At 36.1% G+C, this 20,114-nt stretch overlaps 1 protein-coding gene across 12 annotated transcripts in view; it reads left to right on the plus strand.

The window, feature by feature from the left end:
• The window catches only part of RPAP2 (RNA polymerase II associated protein 2), an 83,531-nt gene that overhangs the window by 36,407 nt on the left and 27,010 nt on the right, over positions 1 to 20,114 (plus strand). For 11 of the 12 annotated variants that reach the window (XR_003434351.1, XR_003434354.1, XR_003434353.1 and 8 more), the window contains 2 exons: positions 839 to 919; positions 11,893 to 11,961. Coding sequence is in view for 4 of the 12 variants with exons in the window: in XM_027114326.1 (XP_026970127.1) it covers positions 839 to 919; positions 11,893 to 11,961 (150 nt within the window). In the remaining 8 variants the exon portion in view is untranslated. Of the gene's footprint in view, positions 1 to 838; positions 920 to 11,892; positions 11,962 to 20,114 lie in introns of those variants that run through there. The other variant, XR_003434358.1, reaches the window with a different exon arrangement.

Raw genomic sequence — 20,114 nt, forward strand, 5'->3', positions numbered from 1 at the left:
GACATATATGTGGTATAGCTGGTGTGTGTATATTCATTCCATTTGGTTCCCTCTGGTATAGTCTAAACCTAGAGAGAATGACATATGTTCGATATATACTATGTGTGATATGCAATTGCATTATAACATGTATGTTTTTATGAAAATGGAACAATACTACATATGCATTTTTCACTTAACATTTATCATGAATATCTTTCCACATTAAAAAATATAGATTTATATTATTATTTTAAAGATTTTATTATTTGGTTATATCATAATTTATTTAACCACCTATTGATGGACATTTGTTACCATTTTTTCACTACTAAAAATATTTCTCCAATAACCATCTTTTTTATGTTTGATTATTTCTTTAGGATAAATTTTTTCATAGTAAAACTATTGGGTCAAAGAGTGTCCACATTTAAAATATTAGTATATATTGTCAAATTGCTTTCTAGAAATGTACCAATGTTTACTCTTACCATAAGGATGTAATAAGAAATATGCCACACTCCCATATTGGACCATTTGGAGGGCAGTTCTTCTGGCCTGTGTTCTTTCCATTTATTTAATATTTGAAAATAAAAAGTTAAGAAATACTAGAGACAAGAATATAGATGGCAGCCAAAATGATATTTTTGCATTTCAGTGCCTCATTCTGTAGCATAGGCTACAAAATAAGAGTGTGGAGTTATTTTGAAATATTTCTTTATGACTTCTTACCAGTTACAACCTTGCTTAATTGTCTCCACCTCAGTGTTTCCCTATGGAAAATCCAGACTTAGGCAAGACCCCCAGAAATGTATCTATATAATTATATTTTAAAGGAAATGTAATTTTTTATTTTCAGATTGCCTGGACTTATGGGGCCTCTTCAGATTACATTAGGAGATGTTCACACACAACTTAAAAATCTTGTCCGAACTTTCAGGTTAGTGTTAATATTAGGATTTTCCTTCTCAGTTATTTTGACTTTATGTAATTGCCTTGCAGAATCCATAGTAGACTAAGGCATGAAGAAAGTAAATGAGTTACCTTTATTGTCTTAAATCTAAATACTGTTTTATTTTCTCTTCCACTAAACATTACTTATATCTTTTGTTTTCGTTTTTGTTTGTTTAATTTTTATTGTAGTTGATTTACAGTGTTAGTTTCAAGTGTACAGCAAAGTGAATCAGTTATACGTATACATATATCCACTCTTTTTTAGGTTCTTTTCCCATCCCTGTGCTGTACAGTAGGAAGGTCCTTATTAGTTACCTGTTTTATATGTAGTAGTGTGTATATGTCAATCCCAATCTCCCAATTTGTCCCTCGCCCTCCAACTTATATCTTTTGTTAAATGTAATCCCTTATTTGCTCAAACCTTGATATGTTTAGTTTGGGATAGTTTACTTATGGAATAGCCTAAAATTAAGAAGGAGAATATCTGAGACACAAAGGTGGTTAGTCAGTGACATCTTGGATTTTAGTGAATTAGTAAATATATATCAGATGACCAGCACTATGGACAATACAGAAGAAGACTAATGCCCACCCTTGAGGAAGAACTCCTGTGGGAAGACAAGGTGAGCACAGAGAGCAGTGCAAAACAGTGGATAATTTAGCTTTGAGTAGTGTGGAACAGACTTAAAGTGATCAGACAAGGACAGGAAGAATAGAGAATATCAATTACGAAGTGGAGCAGTTGGGATTTTTCTGCAACTATCAAGGTAAAAATATTCAACAGGCTAAGACGAGGTTCTCTACTAAGAAGCATAGAGATAGGCCTCTAAATACGTTATTAGTAGAGGTGTACCAAATACGCATTTTGGCCCAATGCCAGTGACCCAAAGTTAAATTAATAGTTGTCTGTGGCTAAAGCCAGATAGCACCAACATAGGATGAACTTCTAGGGTAAAAGAATCATTTCATCCAAAAAATCAATTATTATTATAGTTTATTGCCAACAGTAGTAGTAAGATTTTTAAAGTTTACAATTATAATACAGGAACAGTTTCTTGACACTGTCAGCAGTTAGATTTCTCTTGCAGTCCCTGTATTGTACATAGGTAATACCAAATAGATATACACTTTCAACCAGCACATTTGAAAACATCACTAACCTTTTTGTGTGCCACAAAGTAATTCAGGAAAATGTTTTCAAATAAATTATTATTTTAATTTATTTGAGGAGCTAGGATTCAAGGAGCTAGGATTCAAAGTTTAGGAGCTAGGATTCAAAGTTTAGGCATGTCTCAAAAATTCTTCATCTTCAGCTACTGAAAAGGATTGTTTGTAACACTTTATGTTTGAATCTTCAGCCTTCATAGAGCTAAGACTATATTAAGACATTCTTGTAGAGTTGTTTACTGTGAAGTTTTACTAAACAAAATGTGTTTGGGGTACCCTAATTTTCTCTAACAGGCTTGTCCTAACATCTTAAAAATTATTTTGATTAGAGATTATATTTGAATTATTGCCCATCCTTTATTTACATAGTTTAGGTATTTTTCCATCCCATGGTATTATGAGGTAACATTGTTTTTAATTCATCATCACAAGGTGTGAAGAATTCCCCAATAGGATGTTTTCTTGAAAAATTTATGACTTAAATGGAAGTAAATAACTGAAATTTAAATACAGCTCTTAAATGTTATTTTCTTTAATGTTATGAATGGTAGTACATTATACAGTTCTGCAAAGACTGAATTATGATAAATCTAATCTCTATGATTTTGTCTTACATTATTTGAATTTTTATAAACATTTTTTCCAAGATATAATGTTCTTGAGGAAGTTATCTATTTAATGTATGACATATTTGTATTAACTGTCAATCTATTTTGCTAAATAACTGAAAATTTTTACCAATTCTTTTATGCATAAAATTAAGTTTTCATAAGCAACATTAATTACTACAGCATTTTACTCTTATATTGACTGATGAAACAAGCACATAAGAACATTTTCACTCCATTTCATCTAGAATGTTTATATTTGAAAGTGAGTGTTCAGGGAATAACAATAAATCTGAATGACATGATTGTGCTGATTACTGACATTGTTACACTCATTGGATGTCATGGTAACTGTGCAATCACAAGATCATTGAATGCCAGAAATGATGCTCAGATTGGCCTAGGCCTTTGGAAGACTGACTAAATGCTTTGCTAAAAGGAGGGTTTGGGCCAAATACCAAGACGAAAGCTGAACTTCTTTGCATTTCTGTTTAGTTAGGAAGAGAGAGACACTTGTTTTTTAGGTCTAGGTCACATACCTGTCACAAAACCATGCATCCAAAAGAAAACAAAAGTGTTTTTCAACTGTCTACACTCATGATAAAGTTTGAATAGATATGTACAGTGTGGATTTATTAGGAAGTAAATATCATATAAAGAAAGGTTAGCTGAGGGAAGAAGACGACCAGGTGCTACTCTGTTTCATTGATTTTTAAAAGACTTGTTACTCAATTTCTTGCAGACAGTGTTTATTTAATCACCATTCTGAGCAAACTGGTAAAGTCACTAAAGACACATTAGATGAAATATTAGAATAAAGCCTTTGATCTTGAACTACAAATATGAATTTTGTACTTCATTTTTTACCCCACTCATTTAGAATAGTGGGGTAAATGAACAAGTGATTCAACTTACTCTGCCTATATTTTCTAAAGCTGTTTTTCTACCTAATTGTATGTTTTCTTTCTTTCTTTTTTTTTTTTTAACTATTCTGAGGTTCTCAGAACTTACTGGACACCCATTGGAAAAAAATGTTTGGCTACAACTGCAAGATTGCCATATTATTACTTTCGTGTGCCCTAGAAATTTAGGTATTTCAGGTTGGAAACCACTCACTATCCAGGCTATTTGTTATTTTGGTCTTTTGAAGCAGCCCTGGTAATAATGTTTAGTCCATGTCAATACGTGTATTCAATATAGTACTTACTATCTGCCGGACTGTGCTTGGGACTTTACACGTTTAATTTCCAAAAAATAGTGGTATTATCCTCATTTTACAGATGAGAGATGAGAGATTAAGTAATCTCAAATCACACAACTAGTAGTTAGGTTTAGACCCCAAATCTAAGTTGAGAGGATAGATCTTAAGTGGCCTCACCAAAAAGAAAGAAAGAAAGATAGAAAGAGAGACAGAGAGGGAGGGAGGGAGGGAGGGAGGAAGGAAGAAACGAAGAAAGGAAGAAAATGGTAACTCTATGTGATGGAAATGTTATTTAACTTGATTGTGGTGGTCATGTCACATCGTATACATATATCAAAACATCAACTTGTGTACCTTAAATATATAATTACTATGTGTCAATTATACCTCAGTAAAGCTGAAAAAAATTTTTTTTATAAATTTATTTTATTTATTTATTTTTGGCTGCATTGGGTCTTCATTGCTGGGTGCAGGCTTTCTGTAGTTGTGGCAAGCGGGGGCTACACTTTACTGCGGTGTGTAGGCTTCTCATTGTGGTGGCTTCTCTTGTTGCGGAGCTCGGGCTGTAGGCGCATGGGCTCAGTAGTTGTGGCTTGCGGGCGCTAGAGCACAGGCTCAGTAGTTATGGCACACGGGCTTAGTAGCTCCGTGGCATGCGGGATCTTCCCAGACCAGGGCTCGAACCCGTGTCCCCTGCATTGGCAGGTGGATTCTTAACCACTGCGCCACCAGGGAAGCCCCTGAAAAAAATTTTTAAAGGAATCTATTGGTTGTCTCAGTAATTATTAGTATTAAAGGTTTTTTTAAGTAACTTCATTTATCACCACTCTAGACCCCAAGTAAGAACTCTCCTTGAGAGGATTCTGTTACCTGTGCCTTCTGTGACACATAAGCTAGCCAAGACAAGAGGCACAGTGTTCTTTAGTTTAGTAAGAGGTAGCCAACAGACTGCAGAAATGAGAAGACTCAAATATCACTTTCCTTTTATATTTATAAACTGTTATTTTATCACCTTTTTCTGTCATTCTTATTTAAGTTTTTTCAAGTTACTTTCTGCATTATTTACACTAAATTAAAATAAAGCCTAGATGAAACAATATGATGTGTGGGATTTGCTTCATAATTATCCAGGTTAGGGTGATGTTGAATATGAGGTTGTATAGATGAAACATGATTGACCAGGAGTTGATAATTGTTAAAGTTGTGATGACTGTATGGGAGTTGATTTTATGTTCTATTTTTATATATGTTTGAAATTCAACAATTTCTGCAGAAATAAGCCAAAAAATTCTTCTTTGTTTTGGTGTAGGGGATGCTATATATAAAAATGTTGTTGTTAAGTTATTTTTGAAAATATTTACTCTTTAGTACCTGCAAGTCAAAGTCTATAGCTTTAATAAAAATTACTTAAATTGACTTTGCTGCCTTTTAGCAAAATGTCTGTTACTTATAATACAGAAATACCTCTGGTAAGATAATGCGTTTTGGGGTCTTCAGATTGTGGCAGGACAATTTTAACAGGTATGTGACCATAGGCTAGGTCTTCTAGGTGAAGTCTCTGGGAAAACGCCGTATTGATGACAGTGACTAGTGTTGGGAGATCTTTTCAATCAATACTGATGGTGGGAGAGTTGACATAAATAACCATATCTTTCTCTTTGAAATGATAACCAATAATAGGAACTTGTAGAACAGTGATTCTTAAGCCAGTTGTGCATCAGAATTACCTGGGGGAGCTTTTAACAACTGCAGATGCCTGGCTCCACCCCTAGAGATTGAGTTTCATTTGGCTGGGGTTGGGCTCAGACATTAGTGTTTTTCAGAAGCCCCCCAGGTGATCCTAATATTCAGCCAGAGTTGAGAGCCTGTTAGAAGTAAACATGAAGCAGCTTTTTCAGCTCTTTGAAGAATCTTTCCCCAGTGAATAGAGCTGTGCTTTCCACTGAATTGCATCTTAGTCATTTATCTGGAATGTTACATTGATTTACCTGTCATAGTGGTTCCATCAGAAGCTGCTTGGTAATGATTCACTGTTGTCATTGTTGAAGCAAGATATTTTTCTAAATATGATTTGAATTAAAATTGTATTTTGACACACAAGTCCTTTTTAAATTTCATCAGTGATGACTCAGTGTATGTTTTCTAAATCTGTATTGAATTTCCAATTATATTTTGGAACTGCTTTTAAAATGTTTTCTATCAAATATTACTGTTTTAATTTTTGAATTATCACTCAGAAAATAGTTAAGTATGATAATTTAGCATCTGTGCTTGAAATTATTTTGGCTCAGCAAAAGGGGAAATATGATAGCAGGTAAAAATTTTGCTGTTCTGCCACTTAAGGTACTTTGAAGTGAAAGCAGAGTACTTTGAAGTGAAAGCAGAGACCTTGTATTTTCCCCAATGCCTGAAATGGTAGCATAGAGCAGGCACTCACTAGATTTTTTTCTGAACGAGTAAATAAATTCATGAAATCTTAAATTTGTCTTGGCTTTGGGAGATTTGAATACAATAGAAAAGGAAATTCTATTTAACTGTTTTTGACATTTTTTTTTCTTACATGCTTACCCTTCTTTGGCCTTTTTTGGTTATGTGATAGATTCTGTTTTAGTTGCTACAGATAAAACAGTGAACAAAATAAAAAAAATTCCTTCTCTCATTAACTATTCTAATGGAGAGGATATGTAAAATTTTAAAGACAATATGTGTGTTATTATGTGGTGATATACCTTTTTCCCTTTCCCAGTTCATTCTCCTCCTTTTCTCTCCAGAAGCAGGCAAAAAGGAATGGTTCTAAGGAGGAAGTTGTGATTTTTAAATAGGCTGGTCAGGGCAGACCTCATTGAGAAGGTGCCATCTGTATAAAGACCTAACAGTTGGTGAGGGAACAAGCCATGTTGCTATCTGTGAAAATATATCAGACAGGGAACAACAGGTGCAAATGCCCTGAAGCAGAAGCAGGCCTGGTATGTTCACAGAATATTAAGGATGCTGGTGAGGCTGGAGAAATGAGCAGAGGCAAAGGTACAAAGAGATATGGTCAGAGAAGTAAAGGGCAGGGAATGGCTATAGTATAGTTATATAGTCCTTGGAGCCATGGTCATTCTTTGACTTTTACTCTGAGTGAGATGGAAAGCAGTTTGTGGATTCTGAATAGGGGAAGGATGTGATCTGACATATATTTTTAGCAGTATCACTCTGTCTGCTGATTTGAGAAGTATAGTAGATGGTCAGAAGCAGGAAGACCGTTTAGATGTTGTTTAGGATATTGTTTCCATAATCTAGGCAAGAAATTATGTTGACCAAGGTGAAAGTAGTGGAGGTAATAAAAAGCGATAAGATTTTATTTTGCAAATAGAACCACCAGGATTTGATGACTGATTTGACATGGGATATGAAGCGAGTCGAGGTTACCCACAAAATTTTTGGCTTGAGCAACTGGATTCTAGAAGGATTGGGTAGCCATTTACTGAGATGGAGATACCTGCAAGAGGACCCAGTTTGCGGGGGAAGATAAGGAAATCAATTTTGGCTATACTGAAGTTTTGAGATGCCTATTAGACATTCAAGTGGAAATGAAGGTAGATCATTAGATATAGAAGTCTGTAATTCAAGGGAGAGGTACAGGCTAGAGATAATAAATTTAAGAGTTGTGAGCACATAGTTATCTAATATTTAAAACTATGAGATTGGATGACATCACCAAGGGAATGAGCACATATAGAGGGGAGCAGAGACACAAGGGCAGAGGCCCTGGGGTGATCCAAAATGTCAGAAGGGGTGATCCAAAATCTCAGAAGGAGTGCCAGTGAGAGGGGAGGGGAATCAGGCGAGGGGAAACCAAGTGTAGAAAGTGTACCAAGGAGAAGGGATTGATCAACTGTGTCAAATGCTCCTGGTATATTAAGGTGGGAACTGAGAAATGTCCATTGGATTTGGCAACATGGACGTCGTTTGTACGTTTAATCCTCACAAGAACCCTGTGAGGTAGGTAGTACTATTGTCCCCATTTTACTAAATTAAAAAAAAAAAAAGTTTTACAGCCATTGAATGTGTCCAACGTAAAACACTACTAATGACAGATCTGAATATTGAACCCATATCTGTCAGACTCTTTAACCACTATACTGTACTTGCTTTTATATCATGTAGACTTTTAACTATGGAAACATTTGTAGACATTTTAACTATGGAAGAAATTCAGAGTAATGTAACAAAGATACACATCTCCACTCAGAATTAATCAAATCTATTAAGACATACCTTTTTCAATAAAATAAATAAAATGTTATAAGTTAATTCATTCATTCAGAAGAAATTAATTGAATCTCTTCTGACTCTTATTCTGGGCACTTGGAATAAATATGTGAAGAACACAAAGATTCCTGCCCTCAGCCCAGGCAAAACAGAAAATAAACAATAACCGTATGTTAGAAGGTGGTAGGTGGTACAAGGATAAAGAAAAATATATAGCAGGATAAGGAAAGTCAAGAGTTTGGGGCTGGGAGGTAGAGGGAGTTGCACTTACTAATAGTGTGGCCCAGGTAGACCCTACTGCAAAGGTGACATAAGAAAACTTATCTATCATTCAGGCAGATGGAATCACCAATGCAAAAGACCTAAAACATGAAGTCCTCTTTGTCCTCTTCCCCAATCCATTCTCCTTTCCTCCCAGAAGCAACCAGTACTGTGAATTTCGTGTATATCTTTCCAGTCTTTGTTTTTATACTTTTAGTACATATATTTGTGTCCATAAATATGAATATTGTCTGTTCTTGATTTTTATAAATAATGTCATACCATACTTGCTTTCATTCAAATTATGATGAGCAAAATGTGTAAGTTCATTCTTTTTAACAGCTATTTAGTATTCTATAAAAATGCCACGATTTATTATATTTTCTATTATAAGCAGTGTCACATCAAACATCTTCATATACATTTCCTTATGCATAGTGAGAGAGTTTAAGGTTTATATTTAGAAGTTATTCATATGCATTTTCAGTATTATTAGATATTGCTAAATTGTTTGATTACTCACATCAACAGTGTGTTAAAAGTAATATTTCTGGGCTTCCCTGGTGGCTCAGTGGTTGAGAGTCCGCCTGCCGATGCAGCGGACACGGGTTCGTGCCCCAGTCCGGGAGGATCCCACATGCCACTGAGCGGCTGGGCCCGTGAGCCATGGCCACTGAGCCTGCGCATCTGGAGCCTGTGCTCTGCAACGAGAGAGACCGCGGCAGTGAGAGGCCCGCGTACCGCCAAAAAAAAAAAAAAAAAAAAGTAACATTTCTTCATGTCCTCACCAACCCTTGGTATTGTTAATCTTTTGTTTTTGCCAATGTAATAGAGTGCATTTTTATATTAATTTCCCGGATTAATAGTGAGATTGAGCTCCTTTTCAAATGTTTACTGGCCATTCGGCTTTCCTCCTCTGTAAATTGCCTGCTCATGTCCTTTGCTAATTTATTTATTGGCTGTTTTTTTTTCCATAGACTTTATTTAAAATCAGTTTTAGGTTCATAGCAAAATTGGGAGAAAGGTACAGAGATTTTCCTTATGCCCCCTTCCCCCACACACGTAGCCTTTCCCGTTAAAACCATCCCCCACCAGAGTCATACATTTGCTATAATTGATGCACCTATGTTAATGACATCATTAACTCTTGGTGTTGTGCATTCTGTGGGTTTGGACAAATGTATAATGACATCTATCCATTATTATAGTAACAGAGTATTTTCACTGACCTAAAAATCCTCTGCACTCCACCTATTCATCTATCCTCCCTCACCCCACAACTCCTGGCAACCACTGATCTCTTTAAATATTTATTTATTTATTTAGCTAGCTAGCTATTTGGCTGCGCCGGGTCTTAGTTGCCACGCGCAGGATCTTCGTTGCCGCATGCGGGATCTTTAGTTGCAGCATGCGGGATCTTTTAGTTGAGGCATGAGGGCTCTTAGTTGCGGCATGCTAGTTCTAGTTCCTTGACCAGGGATCGAACCCAGGCTCCCTGCTCTGGGAGCTCAGAATCTTAACCACTGGACCACTAGGGAAGTCCCTGATCTTTTTACTGTCTCCATAATTTTACCTTTTCCATAATGTCATATACTTGGAATCATACAGTTTGTAGCCTTTTCAGACTGGCTTCTTACGCTTAAATAATATGCATTTAAATTTCACTTAAATAATATGTATTTAAAATACCTCTATGTCGGGGCTTCCCTGGTGGCACAGTGGTTGAGAGGCTGCCTGCCGATGCAGGGGACAAGGGTTCGTGCCCCGGTCCGGGAAGATCCCACATGCCGCGGAGCGGCTGGGCCCGTGAGCCATGGCCGCTGAGCCTGCGCGTCCAGAGCCCGTGCTCTGCAAGGGGAGAGGCCACGACAGTGAGAGGCCCGCGTACCACAAAAAAAAAAAAAAAAAAAAAAAAAGATATAAAAATACCTCTATGTCTTTTCATGGCTTGATAGCCCTTTTTTTTTATGGTGTTATTTATTTGGCTGCATCGAGTCTTAGTTTCAGCACTCGGGATCTTTGTTGCGGCATGCGGGATCTTTCGTTGCAGCACATGGGCTTCTCTCTAGTTGTGGCGCGCGGGCTCAGTAGTTGCGGCACATGGGCTTAGTTGCCCCGCGACATTTGGGATCTTAGTTCCCCAACCAGGGATCAAACCCGTGTCCCCTGCATCGGAAGGCGGATTCTTAACCGCTAGACCACCAGGGAAGTCCCACTAGCTCATTTCTTTTTAGGGCTGAATAATATTCTAGTGTCTGGATGTACCACAGTTTATCCATTTACCTACTGAAGAGTATCTTGGTTGCTTCCCAGTTTTTGACAGTTATATTAGTAGAGCTGCTATAAACATTCATGTGCAGGTTTTTGTGTGGGCATAAGTTTTTGACTCCTTTGGGTAAATAAATACCAAGGAGTGTGATTGCTAGATTATATGATAGGACTGTGTTTAGTTTTGTGAGAAATACCAGAGTGTCATCCAAAATTGCTGTGCCATTTTTTTTTTCCCACCAGCAATGAATGAGTGTTCCTCTTACTTCACATCCTTGCCAGCATTTGGTTTTGTTGATGGTCAGGATATTGGCCATTCTAATAGTGTGGTATATCTCATTGTTTTAATTTCCATCTCCCTGATGACATATGATGTGGAGCATCTTTTCATATGCTTATTTGCCATCTGTATATCTTCTCTAGTGAGGTGTCTGTTGAAGTCTTGGACCCAGTTTTTAATTGGGCAGTTTGTTTTCCTATTAAGTTTTAAGATTTCTTTGATATTTTGGATAACAGTCCTTTATCAGATGTTGTTGGCTGTTTTTTTTATTGATTTATAAATGATATTTTTAAAATGCTTTCTGAGAAATAAGATGACTACAATGTATTTTATTGTCATCAACTGCTAAGTGATAGAAATTACTTCTGATTTTTTAAAACTTAAGTTTTCTTGAATAAAGACCTAGTATTATAATTTATTAAGTCAACTCTCATTTCTGTAAATTATGGATTATGACATCCCTTAATTGCCTGCTGCCAACCTAGCACAAGGTAGAAAGGTACAAAAGGTGAATTAAAATTAAAATCAGAAATTGCTTACCTTGTCAGCTTTAATAAAACATTTGATTAGGGAAAAACATAGAGGATATGGTTACAGGGAGGTGTATGTGTTTGTTGTATGTATTTTAATAAACCATACAATTCAGTTTCCCATATTGTTCTTATATCACCATCTTGTCTAATAGTAGTATTGTTATAAATATATAAAAGTGGGGCTAGAACACTTCCTTTTGAGATGGCCATTATTAGATACTGAATATCAAGCCACATTATTATACTATTAACTCTGTTCTATCAAATATAACAAGAATTAAAAAATAGTGCTCTTTCATGATATCATAAATCTGATTATATCTAAAAATAGAAGGGTTATGTATTTAACAGTCTTTGGGTAAATTTTATCTTACTGTCTTTCAGATTAACAAACAGAAATATTATACATAAACCTGCAGAGTGGACCTTAATTGCTTTGGTGTTGCTGTCATTGTAAGTACTCTTTCATATTTTTAACTCTAAATACTAAATATGAAGAATTTTGATTAGGGGAAAACAAAGTTATTCATTGATTTTCTAAACTTTCTTGGAAAATATTGTACCTCTATTTTGTGCCTATTTTCCTTTCCTATATGATAAAATAACTTTCATGTAAAGTGATATGCTATATTTTGATAAGTTGTAATCATTCTCTTTATATTTTTTACTATCTTCTAAGGGCATTTTTCTTCTCAAATATTATTTGTAATCATTTGAAAGGGAAGAACATCTCCATGTGGGATATGATATATACAGGCTAGTCCCTTAATTTCTTGTGTTTTTTTTTTGTTTTTTTTTTTTGCGGTACGCGGGCTTCTCACTGTTGTGGCCTCTCCCGTTGCGGAGCACAGGCTCCGGACGCGCAGGCTTAGCGGCCATGGCTCACGAGCCCAGCTGCTCCACGACCTGTGGGATCTTCCCAGACCGGGGCACGAACCCGTGTCCCCTGCATCGGCAGGCGGACTCTCAACCATTGCGCCACCAGGGAAGCCCCCTTAATTTCATTTTTAACAGTACATTTTATTAATGTTGAATGGCCTCATTATTTTACATCTGTATTTTTACCAATACAGCAATGCTATTTCATTTTTCATCAGCATTTTTATCAGTGATATCATCAGAAAAGTTGTGTTTTCCAAATTAATGTACATCTTTAAAATCAAACAGATTTAAAGGAACTAAAGTAGATACTACACAAGCATATATAAAACATTTAATACTCATTCACCTTTTAAGAAATCACTAGTGGTGTCTAAGGCTTTCAATAGAGTTAAAACCATCTAGTAAGTGTAGTGTTTTTCAGCTTGAATTGCAAAAGTCTTCTTTTGAAGACCATTCATTACTGCATTACTGTTGCTACTTGGTACTTGTTAGGTCATTGAAGCCCATAGGACATTGAATACTTACTGGACACTCACAGGTCAAGAAGTGTTATGAGCCAACCTCATAGCATCTCCAGCCCTACTTTTCTTTCTTTGATGTTACTTCAGTCTGACATGTTATTCTGGCCTCACTGTCCCACAGAAGGCTGTGCTGGAAGGCATTAGAGTAGGCTTCAGTGAGCCAGCATCCGTGTCACCCAACGAGATACAGCTCACATGATTCGTTAAATCAGAACACAGAAAATAACTTTACTTGAATGCCCTGACATAAATTTTTTATCAACCATAAGAACAAATCTTTTGTCATTTCTGCTATTCAGTGTTCCAGTTGAATTGGTAATTTGTGAAACAGATCTTAATTTTTTAGAAAGTTCTTTCCAGTTTATGAAATTTGTAAATATTTTGGTCACTGGCAAAAAAAATATCAGTATCTCTGCTCACCCACCATATCCTATGCCTGCTAATAAACCCTCGTAGATAACTGTTTAACTGTACTTCTGTAGTTCATTATACTAAAGGGGAAGTAGCTTTTTTGGTTGACAAGTCAGAGGCCCAGGCTCAGCAGTAATCTCAGAATCTTGCTTTCTAAGCCAGTAACTGGAAGTATTATCTTAATGAGCAGCTGCTTACTGAGGACACGTTAGGTCCTACTTCTTTTTGTATCAGACCACTGCCTCACCTTCTCCAAAATGTATAGCAAGGAACAACAACAGAAAAAAGTATGGAAAATTAAATTTAAAAGTCTACCATCAAAATTTCCTAAGTTTAGTCCATACAAAAGTATACCTCTAGTATTTGATTTTAATAGAGGCACCCATGTGGCCCAAAATACTGAAAACTTTGCTAGTCCTTTTATTTGACTTGCCTAACTTTGGATGTAGTGTAGGTATTTCAAGGGTCAGTGACCCATAAAACTAGTAACTTAATTGAATTCAAGAAACGAAACTGCACACATCTTAGACGTATTGCATATTTCACATTGTGCAGTCAGTCTTAAGGTTGTAGCAGTCAACACTGTTTCCTTTTGTCATTCACCTTGAATCCTTCTCTTCCATTATTTCCCTAAGCCCTACAGTTAGATCTACCCATCCTTCTCCTAGTCTTTGGTCCTTTTGATCCCTTGACAACTAAAAACCTTTCCAGTTAGGGCCCTTTTGGCTTCTTTTAAAATCTTTGGTCACTATAGACACCAAGTTAGCTGGTACCTCTTGGGTTTTGCCTTTCAAATCTTGTTTTCTCATAATTTTCTGTAACTTTTGCAATAAGCCCTCTTTGAACATTCTTTATCTTCCCTAGCTGAATCTCCTTATTGTTTGGTCATCTGATCCTAAGACTTCTGTCTCCTGTCCCCATATTATTTTATTTCTTATTTCCTCATTTCTCAGAAATCCCCTTTAGCTTTTCATATTTCTGCCCCCCAGGGAATCTGTGACTCAACTGATAGACCCTTTCCTTCTCAGCCTGTCCTTTTTTTCATCCTTTTAGAATAAATGTTACTATATGAGATGGGGATAAAATTAAAATACATATCCATTATGTTAAAACTAATCCCATTGGCTTCTGTAAAGTATAATTATACTTTATATTTGCACCCCTCTTTCCTCCCACTTAGAGTTCACAGTTACTTTTTAGGGAAGATATTTTGTTACTGGGGAAAGAAAAAGTAGGCATGAGGGCCAGCATTAGATAAAGAACCTTAAACCCAGTGAAAAATATGGAGACTTTAGACACTCAAAGAGGTATGTGCATATGAAGAGAAAGGAGGTAAACACTCACATGTATTTGTAGAACAGTAACCCCTCATTCAGCTTTTTGATTTATCGCCACTAAGATTGAATGTAGGCATACATGGGATTACCTTTTTTTTAATAATTATCCTATGATTCAGAAAATCTTTGTTGTATCTACTCTCAAATTGCCAATGGAATTTTTTTAGTCATTGTAGACATTTCTGGAATTCATATTAAAAAGTGGACTTCTTATAAATCTTTATAGCTAGGAAAAAGGTTCTGAATGGCAGTTGTAGACACTGAAGATGAATATAGTAAGATAATATGTTCAGTATTATTATAACAATGGTACTGTTCTTTGTATATGAATATTGCAAAGTTTTGTTATTATTAGCATTTGTTTAATGCATGAAAGGTGTTTTCAAAATTCCTCATGAGAACCATTTAGAAAAGGATACATATACACATATATAATTTTATTAGTAAAATAAATGGCTCAAGTCTAGCTCTTGTTAGAGGGAAAAATCAACATTTTGAGCAAAACATGATAGTCCAGATGAAAGAAATCTGAGTCTTGAATTTTCACATCTGTATTCTTAAAAGTAGATAAGGTGTCTCTGTAGCAAATCATCTTTTCCTAGTAACTTCCCTTGCACTTTCACAGATGTATTAACATTTTAAAAATTTGAACCACAATGTGTAATTTATCAGTGTATACTGATGGGAATTTTATACCCATATAATCTCAGAAAGAAATTCATCAAATCAAATTGGTTCACTTGATCTTTCCACACTCAATACATTTATATATAAAAATACAATATGACCCATGCACACTTCATTTAGATTTCTCACTAATTCCATAGGACTTGGATGGCCAGTGTGACCGCAACATTTACTGATATTTATACTATGCATTCAGACCCTAAATAGTTACCAAGATCACACTGAAAGATCTTTCAAAGCTTAAGCAGTATACATTTTTTTTTTTTTTTTAAGCTGCATTGGGTCTTCCTTGCTGCACACGGGCTTTCTCTAGTTGCAGCAAGCAGGGGCTCCTCTTCATTGCGGTGCATGGGCTTCTCATTGCAGTGGCTTCTCTTGTTGCGGAGCACAGGCTTTAGGTGCACAGGCTTCAGTAGTTGTGGCTCACAGGCTTCAGTAGTTGTGGCTCACAGGCTTCAGTAGTTGTGGCACGCGGGCTCTAGAGCTCAAGCTCAGTAGTTGTGGCGCACGGGCTTAGTTGCTCTGCAGCATGTGGGGTCTTCCTGGACCAGGGCTGGAACCCATGTCCCCTGCATTGGCAGGCGGATTCTTAACCACTGCGCCACCAGGGAAGTCCCAGTATACATTTATTTAACAGTGAAGGAATTAATGTTCCTTTACTCCTCTCATTTTTATTTAATAAATGTTATAATTAACAAAGGTAAGTTCTCAAGAACTCCTTACACATAGAAGGACATCTATAATAGTGATAACGCTGTTGTTTGTTTTTGCTTTTAGTAACGGATTAGAAATGCAATAAAGTAACCTGGTAGTTGGCGTTATTGCTTAAACTCCTGGCTATAGTAATTTTTTGTTTTTGTTGAACCTTATCATACTTTATGATTACATACTATATGTTGAAATAATACAAAATCAAATCTGATTTTCTCACATAAATATGCTCTAATAAAGATATTAGGCTCTTTCCACAGTCTTGATGCATGATTTTTCACAAAATTTATATGAATATATAGTCTGCTGTAAGTATTTTAGTACCTGTATGCTCTACTGTGTAAAGCTTTTAATGTATTTATATATTTTGATGTGTTTATACATCAAATTAGAAAGCACAATAAATTACATTAAAGTGTGTTTTCTGATGCCTCCTCATAGTATATCATATATTTGTTTTTATATTCCTCATAATTTTCATCTACCCTTACCTACCCTTCTGTATAGGAAAACAGAAACTGAAGGATCACTTTTTATCATGATCGTGTTTTTCAGGGAAGTTTCTCTGAGAATATTTTGACTGGTATTTTGAGATTTTATAGCTGTAGGACACCCGCCTCAGCTCGGTCCTTATCCTCCTTTCCCTCTTCCCTTTGCCCTTAGTCTTCCCAGTGTTCTTTGACCTCTGTCATTATACTTGAGCCTGTAACACGAGTGGGGACTATGCAGATGTTGACCTAAAGCTGAGAAATCTAGGGAAGGGTCCAGACCAAGGCTGGCAGCCAAAGAGAAGCCATATAGAAGGCTATGGAGAAGCAAACTGACTGGCCTGAGTTCTATGTGCAGCACACAGGCCAGAAATACAATAACTTCTTGTATTTAAAATGTAACTTTTTCACCCAAGTTTACTGTGGAACCTTTGTAAAAAGCCCACTGCTTATGTATTGTGATGATCTATGGTTAATTTTAGCATGGGAGTCCACAGTCTGTTTGTGGATAGCCAGGGAGAGGTGTGTACTGTGTTCTATGGGAATGATTTGGTTATCTAATGAAGGAGTAAGTAGGTAAATACTTACTTACTTCGTGCTACTTAGAAAGAATGGAGGGTAGAAAGTGACTTGTGGTAGTCTAACATGGATACATGCTATTCCTAGTTTTATGCCCTTGATGTTCTCTAATGGAAAGCTTTCAAGATCATCTCCAAAAATGTCTGCTTTCATTTTATTTATCTGAACTGTCTGTTTTCAGTGAACTGTGGCCCACTTCCTAGACAGAGACCATGCAATAGTTTATTCCCCCTAAAAGCTTTGAGTATTCCCGTCGTTCCAGGAGTAGCATGTAAGTTCTGGGAAATGGTATTTAAATAAGCTCAACTTGACCATGATCACTAAACAAAAGCCTTCACTGGACGTGGGCAGCCACTTTAGGTAACCATCATAAAGATAGACACTCAGGAGAGTCACTTCCCTAGGGCACTAGACATGAATGGAAAGATGTGACCAAGGCTTTTTGCCTCAGCAGATTGTTTGTTATAGCACGCCCATCACTAATTTCCTTAGAGAAATATGTGAGCACACCATGAAAATGAAGAGATGGTTCCTTAGAAATTTATTGGTTCTCAGAAGTATTCCAAAGCCTTTCTCTTAACATTCCCAATTTAGTTCTCAGTATTTGCGACCATAATAGATAACTGAAATAATTTTTGTTTCCTTATAATTATGGAATTTTTTTATACTTAATTGAATTTTATTGAGATATAATTCCTATAACTTAAAATTCACCATTTTAAAATGTATAATTCACTGGTTTTTAGTATATTCACTATTTTGTGCAACTATCACCACTGTCTGATTCCAGAACATTTTCATCACCCCCAAAAGAAACCTCATATCTATTAGCTTAGTCCCAGTTTCTCCTTCCTCCATCCCCTGGCAACCACTAATCTACCTTCTGTCTCTATGGATTTACCTATTCTGAACATTTCATATAAATGGAATCATATAATATGTGGCCTTTTGTATCTGGCTCCCCTCACTTAATGCATTCAAGGTTCATTCATGTTGTAGCATGTCACAGTACTTAATTCCTTTTTATGGTTGAGTAATATTCCATTGTATGGATATACCACATTTCGTTTATCCATTCATCAGTTGATGGACATCTGGGTTGTTTCCACTCTTTGGCTCTCATGAACATTTGTTAACAAGTTTTTATGTGAACGTAAGTTTTCGGTTCTCTTAGGTATATACCTAGAAGTGGAATTAGTGGGTCATGTGCTAACTCTGTTTAACCTTTCGAGGAGCTGCCAGACTGTTTTCCACAGTGGCTGCACTGTTTTAAATTTCCACTGGCACTCCATAGATTGAACTTCAAAGGTCATCTCTTCTTGCCTTACACCCAGTAGTCCCACCAGGCTTATGTTTGCAGTTTTTCCAAACTTTAAATATGCTTGTTCGTATTAAATTTAGGCCTTCATGGACCTGTAACATCAATTTTTTATGTTCTAGGAATTTCTACTACGTATGCAAAATGAGTACCTATGAGCCCCCTCACAAAAAAAAAAAAAAAAGATCGTAGTGTTGAATATGAGACCATATAAATTAAATGTCTGAACCATAACTAGTGGTATTTATTTTGGATTCCTCAATATCCATAAAATTCCTGTTTTGGTTTGTTTTTTGCTTGTGTAAATCTTGGATTTGTTTATCTAATATTTACTATCACAATACCCTTGTCATTGTGAAGTTTAAGTAAAGTACTTATTTACTGAGGGTTAAATAATAATTAGATTATTTCTAAGCCCCCTATACTTATTGCTGAGAGTTTATCTAAGAAAAATAAAATATTTTTTAATTGAAGTAACTTTATCCTCAGCCAGCAGGCTGTGTGGGAACCCAGATATTTTCTAAAGGAAAAATAATACTTGTGTAAATTTTTAACCAAAGACTGCTTTCTTCAGTGATTTTTTTTTTCCCCTCAGAATTCCTCATATTTTTGGCAATTTTATAATGTTGGGTTTTTAATCCATAGGTAGCTAAGAGTCCCCAACCTCGGGCCAGAATACATATTAAAGTCACCAAGGATCCTCAGCAAAAAGATGTGCTCCCCCGCTTACCCTTCCCAAGCAGCACAGTAACAGTAGTGGTGACAGCTAGTATCAGGCAGCACTTAGCCCTTACCAGTCACAGCCTCGACTTGAGGAGTCAGTCTCCCTATGTACTCTTGATACCTTCACATCCCGACTGAGTTCAGAGAGCACAGGTCAGGAGAAGCCAGGAAGCATGAGGCGTAAGGGCACTGTTATCCCTAGCCTCAGGGTTCTGCACCGTAAGAGTGTGATAATCATTGTGTGTGGACACCACTGGTTGGTCCCATTTCTGTCTTAGAGCACTGAAAAAGTTGGAGCCACTATGTTGAGAGAATTGTTACATAGCAGTAGTTATGAAGAAAAGTTTTTCCAACACACATCTCCAAAGCTGCTCTATAGAGCTGTCACAAACAGGATCTAGATATAAAGTTTAAAGTCACTACAGCCCAGCCCTTTAAACAAACCTATGTGTAATATATTGCTACTAAGTGAATTACAAAGAACTTGTTTCTTTTCAATCAGAAATATCAATGGAAAGCATCCCTGCTTCCTTATTAATAGGTAATCCTAAAGCATTAAATGCAAACATTATCAGAACATAAACCATCTGTTATAAGAAAAACATTTTATTTTATTTGGCTGTCATGGTCTTTTATATAATCAAAGTTTTTATCAAAGTTTTTATCTCAGTTTTTTAGACAATAGTTCTGAAATAGAAAGCTCATGATGACATACTTCTTCATGGTATGTTCTTGTCTACTTTGTTTTTCTTTTAGAAGTCCTTAATAGTAAAAGCTTCATATGCCTCTGGGTTTTTTCAAATTTGGGGACTTTAGATTTGTGCCTAGGATAAAATTAAATTTATGTAAATTATTATTAAGCATTGTTATGATATTTTTAGTAAGTGTAATTCCCTTAACCCAAAGACCACCTTTAACTATGCAAGGGTCTCTTAAAACCCTAAGTTGA

The sequence above is a fragment of the Aethalodelphis obliquidens genome, unplaced genomic scaffold (assembly GCF_003676395.1).
Source record: "Aethalodelphis obliquidens isolate GAN/ISIS:26980383/991018 unplaced genomic scaffold, ASM367639v1 scaffold13, whole genome shotgun sequence".
NCBI classification, from domain to species: Eukaryota; Metazoa; Chordata; class Mammalia; order Artiodactyla; family Delphinidae; genus Aethalodelphis; species Aethalodelphis obliquidens.